Here is a 23,846-nt window from a genome sequence, read left to right on the forward strand (position 1 = left end):
TTAATTACCATTTACTTTGTTGTACTATGTTGCTTTAACATTTTGTTTCTATGCGCGCGGTTCACTTTTTCCTAGCAAAACAGATTCAATTCACATAAAATGGTGGGCTTCTATGAGCTTCAATCATCTTCCTACTGTTGCTAGTCATCTTTATGGCTTTTCCATTACTCCGCCTCCATCTCTTCCTCCATCTCACTCTTCTAGTCTTCTTTCAGTCAATATATAAGATTATCAAGAAGATGGGAGCAGCAAAGCAAACAGATTTAGCATGCATTTCAGAAGGTGAAGGATCATCATGTGTCGAACAACATGCCATCATTGAAGCAGCACCGATTGTGTCATCCTACAATGAAAAAATCCGTCCTCTCCTTGACGCCATTGACAAGCTCAGGAGCCTCATGGTTATGGAGGAAGGCATTCAGCTCCCCACCATTGTTGTTGTAGGTGACCAATCATCTGGCAAGTCCAGCGTCCTTGAATCCCTGGCCAGCATCAGCCTGCCACGTGGACAAGGTATCTGCACTAGGGTACCCCTTATAATGAGGCTTCAACACCACTCTAGTCCTGAACCAAAGTTCCTGTTGGAGTACAACGGCAAAGTTGAGCACACTGATGAGGTCAACATTACTGATGATATTGTGAATGCCACCAATGCTATTGTTGGTGGAGGTAAGGGGATTTCTAACACCCCATTGACTTTGTTAGTGAAGAAGAATGGTGTTCCGGATTTGACTATGGTTGATCTCCCTGGAATCACTAGAGTTCCTATTCGTGGTCAGCCTGAGGATATCTATGATCAAATCAAAGATATGATCATGCTGTATATCAAGCCTGAAGAGAGCATCATTCTCAATGTGTTGTCTGCTACTGTTGATTTTACAACTTGTGAATCCATCAGGATGTCACAGAGTGTGGATAGAGCTGGTGATAGAACTCTGGCTGTGGTCACAAAGGTTGATAAGGCTCCCGAAGGACTATTAGAGAAGGTTACAGCAGATGATGTTAGTATTGGTCTTGGTTATGTCTGTGTGAGGAACCGGATTGGAGATGAAACTTATGAGGAGGCCAGGGCTATATCTCAACATCTTTTTCAAACTCATCCTTTGTTGTCCAAGATTGACAAATCTATGGTTGGAATTCCAGTTCTGGCTCAAAAGTTGGTGCAGATTCAAGCTTCTAGCATAGCTAGAAACTTGCAATTGCCAGACATTGTCAAGAAGATAAATGACAAGCTGAATTCTTGTCTTTTTGAGTTGAACAAGATGCCAAAGAGTCTGTCACCTGTTGCTGAAGCCATGACTGCGTTTATGCAGATCATCAGATCATCAAAAGAATCGCTTAGGAAAATTCTGGTGAGAGGAGAATTTGATGAATTCCCTGATGACGAGCACATGCATTGCACTGCTCGGCTTTATGAGATGCTCAATCAGTACTCAGATCAACTTCACAACTGTGAAGAAAGTGACACGAAAAGTAACTTCTTAGTAGAGGAGATCAAGCTTTTGGAGGAAGCAAAAGGTATTAGTCTTCCAAGTGTTGCTCCCCGCAATGCTTTTCTTGTTATCTTGCAGGGAAAAGTGAAGGGAATCTCGAGCATACCTATTGGGTTTGTTGAGAAGGTTTGGAGTTATATTGAAGAAGTGGTTATGTCTGTGTTAATGCATAATACAGAAAACTATTATCAGCTTCAGGTATGCACCAGAAGAGCTGGCCATAATCTTATATCGAGGATGAAAGAAAGGTCAGTTGAGTGGATGATGGAGATAATGGAAATAGAGAAGCTCACTGATTATACATGTAATCCAGAATATGTATCTGAATGGAGTAAGCTGATGGGTCAACAAGACGCATTTATACATTTGATGTTAACTGAAAATCACTCTACGATCCATGTAGAGGGTATTGGGGAAGTTGAACTTGGAGTCCTTCGGCAGTATCCTCCTCCTCATGTTCTCTCTCAGGCTTTTGACTTGAAAATGAGGATGACTGCGTATTGGAAAGTTGTTCTGAGAAGGCTTGTTGATTGTATGGCTTTGCATTTGCAGTTGAGTGTTTCGAAACTTGTGAACCAAGACATGGAGATTGAGATTGTGAATGAGTTGATGGGACCAAATTGTGGTGGTGGGATTGAAAAAAATGCTGGAGGAATCTCCAGCAGTTTCCATCAAGCGCGAGAAGCTGATTAATAGCATCAAAAAGCTTAGGGATTCCAAAGAGGTTGTGACGCAGACGGATTGATATCTAGGTTTACCAGCAATAAACCTAAGCAAAAGATTCTGGAGTCCACCAGAGATAAAGAGAATAATCTCAATTTTATTGATAAAAGATAAAAGATACATTTTGTAGCCTTAAGGCGGCTTATTTATAAGAAAATAAACCCTAGGGTGACTAACAATGAAACCCTAAAGCCCATGGGTAAAAACGAAAACAACCCGAAAATAATTAGGAAAACCAAAATACCGAAAAATAGAAAAATGCAGTTTTGAGGCCCTAAACGACCCCGAAAGCCCGAAAAAGGTCACAGGTCGTGGCATAGAAACGAGTTTGATTTCTAGCGCGATTCCTTTTCCGGAAAGGTAAGGTACGTCCCAATCGGACTCCGGAAGCCCGTTTCGCGTCTACTAGTCACTTTTCGTTTTCCTCCTTTAGCACGATCCAACTGTTCTTCAAATTGGGCTGCCATCTGTTCTGCATCAGGTTGTTGCTAAGATCGTAGATGGTGTTGCTACCTGATGGTGATTAAGTGCTTGCATAATAGCATCAGTATGTGGTCTCTTTCTAGCTAGTACTAAAAATAATGCCGTTGTTTATCATGTTTGTATGAACTATCTATTTCTGGCAATTAATAGAGTGGATTTGCTTTAATTTTGATGCAACTTAAGTTTCTTGAAGGAATCTTTCTTCATTTAAGGTTTGATGGTGTTTATGAAATAAGATAATATCAGCTATGATGCACGGATACGTCAATTTGGCGTCGTATCCCATACCGATCCGGGATACGGGTACGATACGCGCGGATACGTACGTTTGTGATGGATTGTGAATTGTGAATTTGTGATCCAAGGCATGAGTTACGGTAGTTGCTTGATAACCAGGGGGTTTAGTTCAATTAATGTGTTGACTCAAGAAGTCAAGATGAATGTGTTGGCTTTGTGAAGCTTGGGTCAGAAACAATGGAAGCCCGAAGCCATTTTATGAAATTAAGCAAAATACCATTCCATAGTATGAGTATAATTAATGGCTTTTTGTTTAAGTAAAAGTGATTCGAGAGAGAGTTGATGAGAGAATTGTATTTCATTATAGAGAATAGGAGCCCTATATATAGGGATTACAAAGTACATAATCTAAGAGTACAAGGATTCCTATTCTAACTTGGAGTAGGAAACCTCTCCTATTACAACTATAGAACTTATCCTAGTTTGACTAGGCACACTAAGTGTCAACATCCTTCAACACTCCCCCTTGTGCCGCTCAAACTTGGTGGTGACGCTTCATCCGTTACCTCGTTAAAAACCTTGCCAGGTAACAAAAACCCTGTGGGATAAAAATAACCCTGGTCGAAGGACAAAAAGAGCACAACACGTCCTTCACTCTTCAAGATCAAACATGTAGACATCATAACTCCCCCTGATGTCGATATCTCCCCCTGATTGCTACAATAGTGGGAGTTTGGATAATTTTCTTAATCCGATGCTCTTCACATGTTTCTCGAAGGTGGATTTAGGTAACGACTTAGTGAATAAGTCCGCTACATTATCCTCTGATCGGATTTGATTCACTTCAATCTTTAGAAGTGATTGTTGTTGCTGATTATAAAAGAACTTAGGCGATATGTGCTTGGTGTTGTCGCCCTTGATGAAACCTAACTTCATTTGCTCAATACAAGCTGCATTATCCTCATAAATGCATGTAGGTTCATCCATGGTAGACTTCAAACCACAACTTCCTTGAATGTGTCGAATTACAGACCTTAGCCATACACATTCACGTACAGCTTCATGTAGAGCAATAATCTCTGCATGATTTGAGGAAGTAGCAACAAGGGTCTGTTTTGTAGACCTCCAAGATATCGCAGTGCTTCCCATGGTAAACACATAACCTGTTTAGGAGAGACCTTTGTGAGGGTCAGAGAGGTACCCTGCATCAGCAAAACCCATCAAGACATCATTGTCGTTTTGATGGATGGAGATAGGGGGATGCCGGCCACCATGAGCGGCGGCGGCCATTCCATGGACGGGGGCGTTTTGCCTTTTGGGGTCCAATCCTAATTTTCCGTCATTCCTTTTCTCTCTGTAGGGATAGAATAGGCCCATATCAATCGTACCTCTTAGGTATCGAAAGATTGTCTTTACACCATTCCAATGGCGGCGTGTTGGCGCAGAGGTATGTCGAGCTAACAAGTTCACTGCGAATGAGATATCCGGTCTTGCGCATTGAGCTAAGTACAATAATGCGCCTATTGTACTTAAATAGGGCACTTCGGCCTCTAATGGTTCTTCGTCCTCATCCCTTGGACGAAACGGATCTTTTCCGGGCTCAAAACTACGGCCGATCATGGGAGTACTCGCAGGCTTTGCTTTATCTTCATTAAAGCACATTAGGATTTTTTGAGTATATGCAGACTGATGGATCAAGATTCCATCACTACGGTGCTCGAGTTCTAAACCGAGACAAAACCGTGTTTTCCCAAGATCTTTCATCTCAAATTCGGATTTCAAGTATTTAGCAGTTTCCTTTAACTCATCTAGAGTTCCAATTAGGTTCATGTCATCGACATAAACTGCTACAATTGCAAATCCAGAACTTGTTCTTTTAATGAACACTCATGGGCATATTTCATTGTTAATATATCCCTTCCCAATCAAGTAGTCACTTAGACGGTTATACCACATCCGTCCAGATTGTTTTAATCCATATAGTGAGCGTTTTAATCTTATTGAAAACGCGCTCCGTGGTTTAGAGCCACTTGATTTGGGTAATTGAAGTCCATCTGGAACCTTCATGTATATCTCTGAATCTAGATCCCCATAGAGATATGCTGTAACCACATCCATAAGCTGCATGTCAAGTTTTTCAGAAACTACCAAACTGACAAGGTAGCGGAACGATATAACGTCCATTACGGGAGAATATGTCTCCTCGTAGTCGATTCCAGGGCGTTGTGAGAAACCTTGCGCCACAAGGCGGGCTTTATATCTTACCACCTCATTTTTCTCATTACGCTTTCTAACAAAGACCCATTTATGGCCAACAGGTTTTACATCTGGGGGTGTCTGCGTTATAGGCCCAAATACCTGTCTCTTTGCTAGTGAATCCAATTCAACCTGGATCGCATCTTTCCATTTAGGCCAATCCGCTCTTCGTTGACATTCTTCGACAGAGCGAGGTTCGATATCATCATATTCTATGATTCCTTTTGCAATATGATATGCAAATGCATCATCAATCGCCATAGAATTTCTATCCATCATCTCATGTATACTAGTGTAATTTATGGAGATCTCCCTATTCTCTGGAGTTGGTTCTGACATTGGAGCGTCCCCTAATGATGTATCTTGGACATAACCATAATCCGAAATATTCTCATGAGATGGATTATTCACATCGATGATTAATGGATTATTCTGTGCCAAACTCGCTTTCTTTCTTGGGCGAGAATCCATCGAACTTATGGGTCTCCCGCGCTTCCTGGCAGGAGCCATGGGCCTAGCCACAACGTCACCATCACTGTGAGAGGGGACGTTGGCGCCATGCTCATGTACTCTTGAGTTGGCGTCATGTCCTCTAATTTTAGGGACATCAATCCTTACAGGCACGTTTGCAGCAGGTATGTGTGATCTCGTCACTTTTGCGATATCAGAAAACGCATCAGGCATCGATTCTGCTACGTTCTGAAGATCGAGAATTCTCCGCACTTTAATTTCGGACTGTGCGGTTCGGGGATCAAGATGAGATAGAGTGGGGACAGACCACGACAATTCCTGTCGTTCCTGTTGAACATTGATGTTCTTATCTCCCCCTAACGACGGGAAGACTGTCTCAACGAAGTGACAATCCGAAAATCTAGCGGTAAAGAGATCGCCTGTCAAGGGTTCTATGTAGCGGATAATTGTTGGAGAATCATATCCAACATAAATGCCTAATCGTCGTTGAGGACCCATTTTGGTGCGCTGTGGCGGCCCAATTGGCACATAAACTGCATACCCAAATATGCGTAAGTGTGAGACATTAGGCTCATACCCAGTCACCATCTGGGACGCAGAAAAAGGGTTGAGTGGCAGTGGGCCTCAGACGAATAAGCACAGCTGCATGCAATATTGCATAGCCCCAAGCAGAGATATGGAGATTGGTGCGCATTACCAATGCCCTAGCAACCATTTGTAGTCGTTTAATGGCGGCTTCTGCGATACCATTTTGGGTGTGAACATGAGGAACTGGATGTTCAACTTCAATCCCAATGGACATGCAATAATCATCAAAAGTTTTTGATGTAAACTCCCCAGCATTGTCTAACCTTATAGACTTAATAGGATGATCAAGGTGGTGAGCCCTTAACTTAATTATTTGTGCTAGGAGTTTAGCAAATGCAGCGTTCCTTGTGGACAATAGCATGACATGTGACCAGCGTGTCGATGCATCAACCAACACCATAAAATATCTAAATGGTCCGCATGGTGGTTGAATAGGTCCACAAATATCACCTTGGATTCATTGTAAGAATGGTATATTTTCTTTAGTATCCTTTGCATAGGACGGTCTCGATCCTAATTTTGCTAAAGAGCAGGCTTTGCAGAACGGATGGTGGACTTTAGAAACAACCAATGAGGTACCCGTATCCTAATTTTGCTAAAGAGCAGGCTTTGCAGAATGTCAACATCCTTCAACACTTATTTTTTTTTTGAGTTTTTCTAATTATATATATAAATATATTTAATTCAGGTACCCGTATCCTATTACATTTAAGATTTGCCGTATCCACGTATCCAATCGTATAATATGCGGATACTCATACCCGTATTGGTGCTTCTTAGATAATATGTAATGCTCAGTACTCAAGTCAGTACTTGTGGATGATTGTTTGGTAGAACCCACCTAGCCGGCCAAAGCCTAACTGTGTGCTAAATTTGCTGATGCTCACATCCTCGCTCATTCCCTGCAAATTCAACGTAAAACCCATTATGCCTAGATATGGCATTTCTTCCACAGTTTTATCAACAGTAGCAATGCGTTTGGAAGAAACTTAATACTTAAGTTTTGTGGAGGTACAGAAAAAGAAAAAAATCTTATTTGATGCATCTTTTTTACCAGATGTAAAAGAAAACAATCTTGACCAAAAGAAGGAAAAAAAAAAAAAAAAGACAGTAGAGACATGAGTCGCGCGCTGTGAAGAAACTTTAGGCTTAAGTTCTTAAGACTTAATTTCTTAAGTTTTGTGGAGGTACAGAAAAAGAAACAAGTCCATTTGATGCATCTTTTTCACCAGATGTAAAGAAAACAGTATTGACCAAAATAAGAAGAAAGAAAACAGTAGAGACATGAGTCGCACAATGCACAAGACCGGATATCTCATTCGCTGTGAACTTGTTAGCTAGACATAGCTCTGTGCCAAAACGCCGCCATTGGACTGGTATAAAGAAAATCTTTCGTTACTTAAAAGGTACGATTGACATGGGCATGTTTTATCCCTACAGAGAGAAAAGGAATGACAGGAAGAATGGGATCGGACCCCATTAGGCTGAAAGCCACCGTACACGCCGCCGCCACCAAGAGTGGCCGGCGTCCTCCCCTCCATCAAAATGACAGTGATGTTTTGATGGGTTTTTCTGATGCAGGGTATCTCTCTAACCCTCACAAAGGTCGCTCTCAAACGGGTTATGTCTTTACCATGGGCAGCACCGCGATATCTTGGAGGTCTACAAAACAGACCTTTGTCGCTACTTTCTCAAATCATGCAGAGATTATTGCTCTACATGAAGCCGTATGTGAATGTATATGGTTAAGGTCTGTAATTAGACATATTCGAGGAACTTGTGGTTTGAAGTCTACCACAGATGAACATACATGCATTTATGAGGATAATGCAGCTTGTATTGAACAAATGAAGTTAGGATTCATCAAGGGCGACAACGCCAAACATATATCACCTAAGTTCTTTTATAATCAGCAACAACAAGCACTTCTAAAGATTGAAGTGAATCAAATCCGATCAGAGGATAATGTAGCAGACTTATTCACTAAGTCGTTACCCAAATCCACCTTCGAGAAACATGTTGTAAGTATTGGATTGAGAAAATTATCAGAACTCCCAAAATTGAAGTAATCAAGGGGAGTTGCCGACATCAGGGGGAGGCATGATGTCTACATGTTCGATCTCGAAGAGTGAAGAATGTGTTGTACACTTTTTATCCTCCTTGAGGTTGTTTTTGTCCCACAAGATTTTTCACTCGAGTAAGGTTTTTAATGAGGCAATGATTGAAGCGTCATCACCAAGTTTGAGCAACACAAGGGGGAGTGTTGAAGAATGTTGACTTTAGTGTGCCTTGTCAAACTAGGTTTAGTTCTATGATTGTACTATGAGAGAAGGTTCTAGAATTCCTAGTTCTAGTCGGAATAGGTTTCCTTGTATCATATGGCAATATACTTTGTAATCCCTATATATAGGGCTCCTCTCATCAATAATGGAACACACAATTCTCTCATCAATCTCTCTCTCAAATCTCATATCCTAAAACAGTAAACCAATTTAACCCTACAATTAAGAAAATGGGACCTTGACCCAAAGCACTAAAATTGGCCAAAATTATCCCACTTACCCCAGCAACAAATTTTTATTCCCACTCACCCAGTTTCAAGAAAAATGACAATTTTACCCTTCACTTAATTAATTAATTACATGTGTGTGTGTGTGTCTCTCTCTCTCTCCTCTGCAAAGCCCCAAGGCCAACTCCGGCTACTACCAGACTCGAGCCGCCCACCATGGCGTCGTCACCAGTGGCTGGCTCGCCCAAGTCCAGGCCGTCATGGGGCGATACCCCGACAACCGACCAACAGGGGTCGGTTGTCTCCGTCGTCCACCTCGACTGCCATCGAATGCACTTCGATTTCAATTCCGACCTCAACTGCTTAGTTGCTGTCGTCGTCAACCTCAATTACTCTGCCTCCAAGTCTGATTACGACCTCCTTGGCGAAGACCGTTTCTCCTCCCCCAGGGTTAGGGTTTTCTAGTGGCAATCCAGATCGAAATCGACCTCGACGACTTGCTGGTCCTAGTCTAGATCCGAAACAAGCAGAACCTGGAAAGAGAGATTTCCATATCCTGATTTTGATTTTGGTCTACGTTTTGGATTTTCGATATGAATTTGATTGTGATGGAATGAATGTATAGGATGGTGAAATCTGCGAATTCAAGCCTCGAAGAAGGGAGGTCTGCAACCGTCGAAGTTGAAGATGGGAGGAGAAGACGATGTGGGTGCACAATTTTTATTTTATTTTTTTAATTTTTTTTGGGTAAAATGGGGGCAAAAGGTCCAGAAGGAAAGAAAAAAGAAAAAAAAATTATCAAGGGCAATAGAGGTATGTTAAAGGTCTATTGGGGGGCAATAAATGTTTTGAATTGATGTAATCTCCTTGTTTTTGTCCTTAATCAAAGTTTTAGGGAGATAAGTTCCCATTCCGGCGACCGAAAGTTCTATTAAGGGGCAATAAACCTCTCCGGCCCTCTATGAGATCTCCGACAACCTCTTTGAGGACTTCTGGTGAGGTTTCATAAACCTCTATTCACCCCAGTAGACTTTTATTGGGGTTAATATATAGAGTTTTATTGGGAGGAAATAAAGGTCTATTTGGGGGTAATAAACCTTTCCGACGACCTCTGGCAAGGTTTTCAGAGAAATTGAATGGGTGGTGGTCAGTGACCGGAGTCCGGCGAAGTCTCCTATGGCTTCTCTCTCTTCTATTCTCTCTATCTCTCTCTCTCTCTCTCTCTCTCTCTCTCTCTCTCTCTCTCTCTCTCTCTCTCTCTCTCTCTCTCTCTCTCTCTATGTAACAAAGCGGTGAGGGTAAAATAGTCTCAAAGATAAACAAAAAACTTAATTGGGTATTAGGGAAGACCTTATTAGTCTTTATGGGTAAGGGGGAATTAAAAAAAAAAACTTAATTATGAGGTAAGTGAGATAAATGACCTTAGAATTAGGGTAAATGGACAAAAACCCTAAAGAAAAATATAAATGTGGAAATGATTGCAGTATTAAGTACGGCAAACATTACACCAGTAAGTCGGTAATTATTGCGGTAATGATTACAGCCATAAGTGGCGATAATTACAGGAATAGATACGGTATTAATTGTGATTTGCCACCCAAGTCACCGACGCCTTGCCATGCAAGTTTACTTGCAGCCCAAGCTATAATACACCTATAAATAGGGGCAAAACGACTAGGAATGACATCGAATTCTAATTAAGTCTACTACATTCAACTCAGAAATATACTGACTTAGGCATCGGAGAGCCTTTTGCAGGTACCCCCCCCCCCCCTCTCAAACTAGCTACGAAGAGAAGCCTCCGCTCCATCATCGTCCAAGTACAAAGCGAAGTGAAACCGCGAAGGGAAGCCTTCGCTCCATTATCATCTACGAAAAGAGGTCTTCACTCCGTCATCATCCAAGTACGAAGCGAAGGGAAGCCTTCGCTCCGTTATCATCAACAGAAAGAGGTCTCCGCTCCGTCATCATCCAAGTACGAAGTAAAGGGAAGCCTTCATCTCGTTATCATTAGCGAGGGGAAGCCTCCGCTTCGTCAGCCCCAAAGTCAACAATGGAGAGAAGCCTTCACTTCGTCACCATCAAATCAACGATGAATAGAAGTTTCTCGATTGGTCCCAGTTCAACTCCCGTTCCAGTCCACATTAATTGTTGAGTCACATTCCTAAACAAAATTTTTCATCACTAACAAATGGCACCGTCTGTGGGATACACTTTTTCCTAAAAAGTGATGGGTCTTTTCTTATCACAAAAGTAAATAAATAAAATAAAATAAAAACTCTCATCGGAATGTTAATATACATTTGTTTCATAATCAGCTACCTTTTTCATACTTCCATTGATTCCTGTCCTCATTATAGGAAGGCCTTCATAAGGATCATTTTGTTACCACTTACCAGCACAACACGATTCAATATCACAAGACATATCATATAAGTATCATGATTTTTATTCAAGTCATAACTTATTGGACTATGATGCATGAAATAACAAATTTTGCAGGGAGTTCTAAAATGTAAAAGATCAAAGATCGTGAAGTCCAAACTAGCTAACCGGTTCGATTCTTTTGCTTTAGAGTGTTTCTATTATGACCTCTAAATCTGCTCACTTGACCTCACACTATTATGAATTATTAAATAACATACATAACCTACTATAAAATGACTATTAAAAACAATAATTTTACCAAAAATATATTATATTTATTTTCTCTAGACTTTCCAATTCAATAATATTATATTGCATTCTTTATTATTTTCCTTATCTATTTTCATTTTTCAATTTCACTACATACTCATTAAAGCTAGGGCTGTCAATGGGTCGTGTCGGATTGGGTTCATGTCGGGTCAAGGTATATGTCGTGTCACAAGAGACAAACTCAAACTCAACCCATTTATTAATCGCGTCAAAAATTTAAACCCAAACCCAACCTATTTATTAAACGTGTTATCTGTTTCCAACCTGCTTAACTCATTTAATAAATAGGTCGTGTCGTGTTGGACAAAATGACTCATTTAAGGGTTAACACTGCGACCCATTTAACTAAAAAAATGCATAAATTGATTAAATTCACTAAAAACTCCATAATGTTGTAGAGAATTGGAAAAATTGTATTGTATTGTATTCATCTCACCATGAGGTTTATATAGGGTTACATCATGTATACAAAAGGCAATACATAATAACTATACTAATCAATCGCACATTACAAGTATGTCAATCGCATACATTACGAGTCTATCAATCGCACATTACAAGTATGTCAATCGCATACATTACGAGTATATCAATCGCATACATTAAGCAATGCCTATTGCATGAATATTCATTATCATTTACAACACTCCCCCTTGGATATTCCATGTCAATGGTGTTGCCTCTGCTATGCACTTCTAAGTTGCCTCGTCAAAAACCTTGCCAAGTAATAAAAATCCTATGGGAAAAAACAACCTTGGTCGAAGGAGAAAAAGAGCGCAACGCGCGTGAATGTGGAGTAGTCGACATCCTTCAACACTCCCCCTTGTGCCGATCAAACTCGGTGATGACGCTTTGATCGTTGCCTCACTAAAAACCTTGCCAGGTAACAAAAACCCTGGTCGAAGGGCAAAAAGAGCACAACACGTCCTTCACTCTTCGAGATCGAACATGTAGACATCATACCTCCCCCTGATGTCAAGGTCTCCCCCTGATTTCTACAATTATGGGAGTTCGGATAACTTTCTTAATCTGATGCTCTTCACATGTTTCTCGAAGGTGGATTTAGGTAACAATTTGGTAAACAAGTCCACTACATTATCCTCTGAACGGATTTGATTCACTTCAATATTTAGAAGTGTTTGTTGTTGCTGATTGTAAAAGAACTTAGGTGATATATGCTTGGTGTTGTCGCCCTTGATGAAACCTAACTTCATTTGCTCAATACAAGCTGCATTATCTTCATAAATGCATGTAGGTTCATCTATGGTAGACTTCAAACCACAAGTTCCTTGAATATGTCTAACTACAAACCTTAGCCATATGCATTCTTGCACGGCTTCATGTAGAGCGATAATCTCTGCATGATTTGAGGAAGTAGCAACAAGGGTCTGCTTTGTAGACCTCCAAGATATCGTAGTGCTTCCCATGGTAAAGACATAACCCATTTGGGAGCGACCTTTGTGAGAGTCAGAGAGATACCCTGCATCAGCAAAACTCATCAAGACATCGTTGTCATTTTGATGGAGGGGAGGAGGAGCACGGAATGTGGCGTTTTGCCTTGTGGAGTCCGATCCCACACTTTCGTTATTTCTTTTCTCTCTGTAGGGATAGAACAAGCCCATATCAATCGTACCTCTCAAGTATCGAAAGATTGTCTTTATGCCAATCCAATGGCGGCGTGTTGGCACGGGGCTATATCCAGCTAACAAGTTCATAATAATTGAGGTGTCTGGTCTTGTATTGTGCTAAGTACAATAATGCAACTGTTGTACATAAGTAAGCACTTCTGCTATTAACACGTCTTCGTCATCATCCCTGGGACGAAACGGATCCCTTTTAGGGCCAAGACTACGGACGACCATGGGAGTGCATTTTTGACTTTATCAAAATGCCTAAGCATCTATTGACACGGTATACAAGTTCTAAATCTAGATAAAACCGTGTTCTCCCAAGGTCCTTCCTCTCAAACTAGGATTTCAGGTGTTCAGCGGTTTTCCTTAATTCACAAGGGTTCCAATTATGTTTATCAACATAAACCGTGACAATTGCAAATCCTGAACTTGTCATGGAAACACGTGGGCATAGTTCATCATATCCATTCCCAATCAAGTAGTCACTTTAGTGAGCGTTTCAACCTCGTTACAAACGCGCTCCGTTGTTTAGAGCCACTTGACTTAGGTAAATGAAGTTCACAAGAACCTTCATTATATTCCGTATCTAGATCCCCATAAAGATACGTAGTGGCCACATTCGTAAGCTGCATGTTCAGTTATTCGGAAACTACCAAACTGATAAGGTAGTGGAGTGCAATGACATCCATTACGAGAGAATATATTTTCTCGTAGTCGATTCCAGGGCGTTTTGTGAGAAGCCTTGCGCCATAAGGCGAGATTATCATCTCTTTTTCTCATCACGCTATCTAACGAAGACCTATTAATGTCAACAAGTTTTATGTTAGGAGGTGTTGGCATCTCAGGCCAAAAATCCTTCCTCTTTGTTAGTGAATCCAATTCAACCTGGATCACATCTTTCCATTTAGGCTAATTTTCTCTACGTTGGCATTCTTCAACGGAGTAAGGTTTGATGTCATTGGTCTCAACAATTCCACATCCTCATGTACACTAGTGTAGTTCGTAGAGATCTCTATATTCTCAGGAATTGGTTCTAACATTGAAGCGTCCCCCAACGATGTCTCTTGAACATAACCACAATCTAAAATATTCTCATGAGATGGATTTTGAGTATCAATGATCAATGGATCAAGTTGTGCCAAACTCGCTCTCTTCTTAGGGTGAGAATCCATCGAACCTATGGGTCTCCTACGCTCTCTAGCGGAACCCATGTCCTATGACACCATTATGTCACCTTGTGGCGTCACCATACCACCATACATGGTGGTGGTGTCGTACCCATCTTCTCTGGGTGGCACCATGTCCTCTTGTGGGGACATCAATCCTTGCAGGCATGTTTGCAGCAGGTATATGTGATCTCATCACTTTTAGGGGATCAAGATGAGACATAGTGGGGACAGACCACGACAATTCATGTCGTTCCTGGTGAACATTGACGTTTTAATCTCCCCCTAACGACGGGAAGACTGTCTCATCAAAGTGACAATCTGCAAATCCAGCGAAAAAAAAAAAAAGATCGCATGTCAAGGGTTCTACATAGCGGACTTACAGTTGGAGACTCATGTCCAACACAAATATATATATATATATATATATATATGCATTCGTTGCAATGACTCATGTTGATGTGCTGTGGCGGCGCAATTGGCACATAAACCGCACACTCAAATATGCATAAGTACGAGATATTAGACTCGAACCCAGTCACTAGCTGTAACGCAAATAAAAGTTGAGTGGCTGCTATGAGTCGTAGACTAATTAGCATAGCTGCATGCGATATTGCATAACCCAAGCGGAAATATTAGTGCGCATTACGAAAGTCCGGGCTACCATCGTAGTCTTTTAATGGTGGCTTTTCCGCGAGACAAATTGAGTGTGTACATGGGAATATGATACTTGATATCAATACCCAATGATATGCAACAGTCATCGAAAATTTTCGATGTAAACTCTCTGGCATTATCAAGTCAAATTGACTGAAGGGGATGATCTGGGTAGTGAGCCCGTAGCCATATGTTATGTGCTAGGAGTGTAGTATAAGCAGCATTACGAGTGGATAATGGCACAACACGTGACTAGCGTGTTTGCGTATTAACCAACACTATAAAACATCTATACGGTCCGCAAGTTGGTTGATCAAATCCACAGAATTCCCTTAGATTCTTTGTAAGAATGGAATTATTTCCTCATTCTCCTTTGCATAGGATGGTCTCAATCCTAAAGAACAGGCTTTATAGAACGAAACATAGGCCTTATAATCAACCAATAAAGGTTTTGGTTAAGCCACAATGTCACATGGACTTGAGAAGTAGAGAAAGGAGTTGAATTAGGGTTTATGGCGTCAATGCCATGTATTTGCCGCAAGGGGTAGGCGGCACCGGCCATGTGTGGCCGGTCTTGCACAATCATGGCGCCATGAGGCGCATGTGTAGCTCCTCGAACCATTTTTGGTTCTTACTTTTCTTCGTTCTGAAAATGGATGTCCGTGTGAAGTCTTTTAATACACGGATCATCATGTCACGACTTGGGTGTCCCAAATGATCATGCCAAAGCCTATATGTGTCAAAATCCCATAAGTCGTCTCTCATGACATTGTTGGATTCAATAACTCGAATAGTAGTTGCATACAACCCACTAGAGCGACACATAAGTTTCTAATACTCGTTTATGCCAGTAGTCATTAGAGGTGATGCAAAGGAACTCTTGTCAATTCTCACAATTTGTTTCCACATGAAAACCATTGGCTCTTATATCTTTCAAATAAAGTTCGAATTAAGGTATGTCCAAGACATTAAGTAAAAGAATCGACACTTTATTAATAGCCAATGATTACATCAAAGTTTCTTAACCAAAGTCTAATCCAAAAATAAAAGTCAAACTTAGACAAATCGTAGTCACTCAATCCGTTTGGTAACTCCAATCAAATATGACCAGGGAAGTAGAGAGAGATGTCGGTGGAGCGAGGCTCTCTTAAGTACCACTAATCTCAATTACTTTCCTAGACATCATACTTCATTAGATGCGCCACTTGAGAAAGAGTTAATACAAAATTGTCATTTATTAATTAAGGCATAATTGCCATTACATAATTCTTGGAAAAATAAAAGACTATTTAATCAAAATCTGCGGCATCAACATGGTTGTTTTCCTCGCCAGATTTGAAGTCTGTAATGATGAGATTGACATCATTGTCATCATCTCCTTCAGCCGCGAGATGAGCCTCATGCTCTCTCATATCTTTATACACTTGTATTGTGCAGCTTTGTTTTTCCACTCGCATTCTAGTGCTTAAACCAATGCTTTAAAGATCCACATCTATAGCATTACCTCACCCATTAATTGAGACGCACCTTGTGCATTTGGACATCCTCCATCGACGTTGGTGGCGACACCACCACTACCGGCGGCGCCTGTTTTTCCTCTCCCACGTTGGCCAATGTTGCCACATGTCCGCTTATCAATCTCGCGGTTTTCCTTCCTTTGTAGGGTGGTTGTATGAACCCACACGTCCATTTCGTTGGCCCCTAACTTTTAGGGTTCCGCTCCTTGCGCCCTTCTTTAGGTGCGCTATTATAATTCGCCTCGTGAACGCTCTTAGTTCCAACGGGCCTTTGAATTATAGTTTTTCACGAGTATGTTGTTAGCTTTCTCAGTAACTGACATAAGTTTATGAAACCTCGTAATCCATCTAGCATTGTACACAAGCCTATTGCTTGGCAATCATTAACGCTGAGACGGGGAAGGTTGAGAGGATTTTTCTCAATTAATCTTTAGTCTGTGAGCTCTTCTCCACAGAATCTCATTAGTAGTGAGGTGATTCTTGACGTCATTCACCCATCGGTGATAACAAATGTCATTTGAATCTAGTTTAGTGAAGTCGAGTTTTTGCACGTTTGCATTCGACATTCAAAGACAAAGGAGAATAGATTAGTTTCGGAGTAAAAACTTCCACGGCAACTAATATAAGATTTCCGAGCCTTAATGCTACCAAGAAATCGATTCCAAGAATATTTGGATTAGACCGAACAATGATGTTTAATATGGTCACAATTTAATGCTTGCGGACACTCTTAGTCTGAGCATTATGAACACTCTTAGTTCGTTAAGCGTGAATCCCCATAATTCCGCTTTATTAAATACTCAAAATCCTGTTCATATATTCCAAAATTGTGCAAAAAATAAAAGGAATTTAAAATACAAGAAAGCAGCAACCTTAATTACAAAACTTACGTGTTGAAATTCGGAGCAGATCCTCTTCTGAACAGCTTTCACTTTGATTGTTGTACCGGTCCCAAAATAACTCTGATAAGGCTGAAATTCGGAGGTCAGATGGAAGAGACAGAGACGAACAACTCTGATGAAGAAATGATTTTGATCTGAGGTTCCGAACTAGATGTTTCGGAGCCTGCAAGCATACGGATGTGCACAGGAAAGGAGAAAGATGCAGTCGGTGTGCATTGGTGCTGCAGGGGCAGTAGGGATGCGTGCGCAGGGGCGCGTAGGTGCTGCAGGGGCAGGTGCGCAGGTGAGGCTAGTGTGGGCTAGGAGCTACGGCAGTGAGGCTCGAAGGTGGCAGTGGCAGGTTTTGAAGAATTTTCTGGTTTGGTTTTTTTTCTTGTGGTTAGGGCTCGTGCTGATAACGTGTTGTAGAGAATTGGAAAAATTGTATTGTATTGTATTCATCTCACCATGAGGTTTATATAGGGTTACATCATGTATACAAAAGGCAATACATAATAGCTATACTAATCAATCACACATTACAAGTATGTCAATCGCATACATTACGAGTCTGTCAATCGCATACATTATGAGTATGTCAATCGCATACAATAAGCAATACCTATTGCATGAATATTCACTATCATTTACAACACATAAAACGAAGAATATAAATAATTATATATAATTCATAAATAATTAAATTCAATCATGATGAAGCAAATATTTCAAATTGTCCAATCCTAGGATCAAATACTCCCAACGTCCAAAATTTTAAGAAGTATAACATAATCGGGTTATACGGGTTCACTTCGTGTTGGCGGGTTGACCCGCGGCTGACCCGTTTATTAAATGGGTCATGATGGGTTGATCCGCTGCCGACCCGCTTTTTAATCGTGTGGGTTCAACCCGCTTCATTTCGTGCGGGTTTCGAGTTGTGTTATTGGGTCGTGTCAGAATCGACAGCCTTAATTAAAGCATCTTATATATATTTAATAAGAATTAAAACTATGATTAAGATCATGAGACATAAAAATGTATAATATACATGTTGAATGCATATTGGTGAAGGTCGACAACAAGAGAAATCCTATAATAACCTAAATCTAAGTTAATCCATTATTTGCAAAAAAAAAAAAAAAAAAAAAAAAAAAAAAAAAAAGCTAGCAGTTATGAAAAAAATTAACAAGCTATTGAAATAATTAATCATAAGGTACATAATATAGAAAAAATAATATTATGAAAAAATGGTTACAATTCTTTTTTTTTTTTGCACAGCTAAAATAGAAGAAAAAAAAAAGTTAAAAAACCGCAGAATAGTTCATGTTAAAACTTTTTTTTTTTTTTTTTTTGATCAGTTAAAAAAACTTTCATTGATAACAAATGGTCAATACAACCTTCGGGGTTAAAGTGGCCTCGCTAAAAACCCTGCATGATCAGAGCAAGTAAAAAAGAGCACCACCCCCCATATCATCAATTTCTACATTCATCTAAAATGATATCAGTAAGCCAAGGTGGCCCTGCTTCCTACCAGAGTCTATCTTCGTCAGCCATCAAGGCATGCTTTGCCATCTTGTGTGCAGCAATATTGCCTTCTCTATTGACTTTCTTCCACAGGACTGATTCTAAAGTTGAAGCCAAGCACTTAATATCATCCAAGACTCCACCCTCCACACTAAGATCAAGCTCTGTCTTTTTCAACGCATCAATTACTATGGTGGAATCACTCTCCACTACTAAGTTCTGAAAACCAGCTTCTCTACACAAAAGTAGTCCATGATAGACAGCAAGAGCTTCAATAGCAACAATAGATGGGTTTCCTGGCAATACCTTGTGCCCTGCACACTTCAATTTCCCCTCCCCATCTCGTACAACCATGCCTAGACCAGCCTTCTTCTTTTTATAATCTATTGCTGCGTCAGTATTCAACTTCAGATTTGGTGTAGTAGGTGGCCTCCATTTGACTTTCACTCTCTTTTGTGTTGCATCTTTAGTCACTGTCTCATTACTCCTTTGTGCATCTTGGAAGTTGTTTAACCACTCATTCGCACTCCATACAATATGCTTACTCTCCTCCACAACTCCTTCGTGCTTAAATTTGTTCCTGCTCTTCCAAAGTAACCAACAGATAACACTGAACAATTCAACCTCCTCTTTGGAGGAAGTTTTAACCACATGCGCAAACAAGTCAATGAAACTAGGTTCTCTCCATTGTTTATAAACTCCATTTAAGAATGAGAATTTCCAAACCTTCTTAGACCACGGACAGCTCCACATACAATGGATTGTTGTCTCCTCCTCCCTCCCACATCGGCAACAAAGGCTAGAATTTCCCACATGCCTTCTGAACAAATTAGCAGCACAAGGTAGGAAGCCTTTACAAGCACGCCAAAGAAAAAGTTTCACCTTATGAGCAATTCTTAATTTCCAAAGTGTCCCAAACTTGGGTACCTTCCTTATTGCTACTGTTACTACAACCCACTGACCCTTCATGAACCCTCTGAAGCTCTGATGCTAACCAACACCCTGACTTCACTGTATACCTTCCATCTTTGCAATAATGCCAAACAATAGAATCATCCCTCCTACCTGCAGCAATAGGTATTGACAGAATAGTATCGACCTCATGTGGGCGAAATGTAGATCTTATCAAACTTTCATTCCACATGCCAGGATAAAGCATCACTTCACTAACCTTCAAATTTAAATTACCAGAATGGGGAGAGACCGGTCTGAAGGTCCATGGTGTAGGTAACCATTTATCAAACCAAACCCTTATATTGCGTCATGTCCCCACTCTCCACCTAGTCCCACTGATCAGCAAATCTCTACCCCACATCAAACTACTCCAGATTAAAGAGGCACCTACTTCATTCCTAGCTCCCGCCCAATTTGTATGCGGGAAATATTTACCTTGCAGTAGCCTGTGCACAAGGGAATTAGGCTCCATCACTAGACGCCATACTGTCTTTGCCAAAAGTGCTCGATTAAAAGCTTCAAGGTCCCGAAAACCAAGCCCACCTTGACTCTTACTCTTACAAAGTTGATTCCACTTACACCAATGCATCCCCTTCTTCCCATCTGCCTTCCCCCACCAAAAGTTTGCAACTTTAGATTGAAACGACTTGCAGATACCTTTCGGGAGCCTGAAAACGTTCATTGTAAATGTCAGGATTGCCTGGGCAACGGCTTTGACTAACACTAGCTTCCCTGCTTTAGACAAAAACTTACTGTTCCACCTAGTAAGATGAAAGTCAAGTCTCTCATTTATTTTTTTGAACATTTCTTTTTTACTCCTCCTTGTCACCGTTGGGAGCCCTAAGTACCGTTCATGAAATGGTACCACAGGCACGCCCAACATCTCCTGAATATCAGACTTAACCCCCTCGTCCACTGCTGGTCCAAAAGAGATGGCTGATTTCTGAAAATTAACTTTTTGACCCGCTGCAGCCTCGTACAACAGAAGACATTGCTTCAAATGCATTACCACTTCCCTCCTAGCAGTAGCAAAGATCAAACTGTCGTCTGCGAATAAAAGATGATTCACAGGAGGTGCATTCCCCCCCCCCCCCCCCCCCCCCCACATGGACTCCTTCAATAAAACCCTCTCTGCAAGCCTTTTGAAACAACCCAGATAAACCTTCAGAGCAAAGCAAAAAAAGATAGGGAGATAGGGGATCTCCCGTCTGAGCCCTCTAGTCGGATGGAAATTACCATAAGCTTGTCCTTCCCATAAAATAGAAAACCTGACCGAAGTAACACACCTCATGATCAAGGAGACCCACTGTTCATGAAATCCTAGCTTTCCCATTACTTCACGAAGATAAACCCACTCCACCCGATCGTATGCTTTGCTAATGTCCAATTTAAGAACCAATCTCGGATCAGCTGTACTTCTCTGAGCTCTTATGGTATGAATCGTTTCAAAAGCAGCTATGATATTATCATGGATGTGGCGACCTGGGACGAACGCACTTTGAAAAGGCGAAATGATAGAAGGCAGTAAACCTTTCATTCTATTCACAATCGTCTTGGAAATCAACTTGTAGAGAATAGAGCATAAGCTAATAGGCCTGAAATCCGTAACACAGTGCGGGTGCTCAATCTTCGGAATTAGAGCTATTAGGGTCTGATTAATCGATTCCACACTTGCCCCTTCATTAAGAACTTTCAGACAAAAATACGACACTTCATCCCCAACAATATGCCAATAATGCTTGTAAAACAACGCAGATAAGCCATCAGCTCCCGGTTACTTATTAGGTGCCATTTGCTTCAAAGTAGCTTCAATATCCTCCCTCGTAAAAGGCTGCAATAGAATATCATTCATCTGGTTCGATACAACAGTGGGTATAGCGTCTAAAATAAGCTCCAAGTGATTACAACCTTCAGTAGTAAACAAATGTGAGAAGTAATTGACAAAGGCCTCCTAAATACTCGAAACTTGGTCTTGCCACACTCCATTAGTATCTGCCACACCACTAACTCTATTCTTCCACCCTCTGAACTTTGCATAATTATGGAAGAACCTTGTGTTGCAATCACCTTCTTTCAACCACTCCACCCGAGATCTTTGCCTCCATAAGTCTTCATTATAGCCCACATACTTCTCTAGATCTTTTTTAACCTTCTTTCTATGCTCCTGAACCGAATCCACAGGATGATCAAATGGAATACCATCTAACTCCTTCCTTAGCTTGTTAATTCTCCTCGGCACATTCCCAATATACTCCTTATTCCAGGCCATAAGAACATCACCCAAAGTCAGTAAATTACTCTCCAGACTAGTCTCTGCTGCTTCTGAAGACCAGGCTGCCCTTATAGCCTCCTGACATGTTTCTTCCTTTACCCACAATGGCTCAAACATAAATCTCCGCTTCTTCTTCCGAAACTTCTTCAAACCCTCCCCATTAGTATGGAAAATAAGAGCAAGATGGTCAGAGGCATAACCATCAACGTGATACTCGTGTAAATTAGGCCATAAGAACCATCCAGCCTTATTCACAAACCCCCTATCAAGTCTCTCCCAAGTGTGCCCATTGGACCACGTGAAGGGTGATCCAGAAAACAAAATTTCTTGCAACCCGCAATCCTTTGTGGCCTCCCTAAACTTTCTTATTTGCACCTCTGGTCTGACCGCACCTCCCCTCTTTTCACTTGCATCCCGAAGTTCATTGAAATCTCCTAAAATTAACCAAGGTCCAATGACAGTGGCAGCAATTCTTCGAAGCAACTCCCAAGAAACCGAACGACGTGAGGTTTCCGGATTACCATAGAAGCCGGTTATTCTAACTAGAACATTCTCCCACCTTACTACCGCATCAATATGAGCTTGAGAAGAACCCAAGATACTCATCTGAACATCTGCTTTCCACCCCAAAGCCAAGCCACCACTCTTCCCTTCCTTACCAACACTACCCACCACAAAGCAGTCTTTATAACCCACCTTAGCACATAACTTTTCCATAGCTTTCTTCCTCTTCTTTGTCTCCATAAGAAAGAAAAAAATCTGGGGATTGCACCTGTAAAAGGCGTTGGAGTGCTCGGAAATTGTGCGGGTTCCCCAAACCCCGCACATTCCAGCTCAAAGCGATCATTTCTCGTGATGGGTCCTATCACCGGAACCCATCACGGTTTGTGAAGACGATACAACTTGAGAAGACACACCATTCTTCGTAGGAGACATAGACAAACCCTTCCTGCAGCTCCTACCACCCACAGGAAAGCCCCGTCCACGTCCCAAACCCTTCTTACTAGTCTTACTTTCAACTCTACGTTCATCTTCCTGCACCTCAACCATCTTCTTGTTTGCTTGCTTTTTAGAAGATGAATTACCAGAAACCAACTCCTTCTGGAAATTTCTAGAAGTACTCTTGCCCACACTCCCATTATTAAGGAGTTTGTAATCAACTGATACACTTCTGGGCCTCCCTCTGGACTTAGCAACTGAACCAGTCGGCCCATTCTCACCCGGCCCACCCACGTCGTGAGAAACCGTTTCCAAACCCAAATTCCTCTCTATTCCCGCCTTAATACCAACCATCGGTCCAGACATAAACTCCGCGCAAAACCGTCTCCGAAATCAAAGGGAGAGAAATCAGAGCAGCATCCCTAGAATCACTCCCCATAATTAACACTCCATCTTCACGCGCTTTGGCTAAGGGAATCACGCGCCGCTGTTTTGCCTCCGGCTGTTTCTCCACCATCTCTTCAACTCCATCTACATCCATTCTAACCTCCTGGATCGGATTCTCTTCAACCCATTCTGCCCGGGAACGCACTGCTCCACTCAGCATAGGCTCAGGAGCTGTCATCTTCCACTGCGACTTGTCCTTGATGAAACCAAAAGGCACTCCCTTCAACTGGCACTCTGGGTCAAAGGTGAACACATTCTTCAATAAAGTTTTCCACCGACCATACTACATTTCAATGATCGTCCCATCCTTAAACCATGGACAGTGAGAGCTCACATGGGAAAGACGTCCACAGTAGAAGCAGAAATAGGGTAGGTCTTCATACTCTAGACGCAACTTGGAT

General features: G+C 41.3%; 1 protein-coding gene across 1 annotated transcript in view; it reads left to right on the plus strand.

Annotated features, from left to right (window-relative positions):
* Positions 1 to 217: 217 nt before the first annotated feature.
* The window catches only part of LOC112193228 (dynamin-related protein 4C), a 28,297-nt gene continuing 4,668 nt past the window's right edge, over positions 218 to 23,846 (plus strand). Inside the window, exon 1 of the mRNA XM_024333301.2 lies at positions 218 to 401. Within this exon, the coding sequence (XP_024189069.2) occupies positions 240 to 401 (162 nt within the window). The 5' untranslated portion in view covers positions 218 to 239. The remainder of the gene's footprint in view (positions 402 to 23,846) is intronic.

Source organism: Rosa chinensis, chromosome 1, assembly GCF_002994745.2.
Source record: "Rosa chinensis cultivar Old Blush chromosome 1, RchiOBHm-V2, whole genome shotgun sequence".
NCBI classification, from domain to species: Eukaryota; Viridiplantae; Streptophyta; class Magnoliopsida; order Rosales; family Rosaceae; genus Rosa; species Rosa chinensis.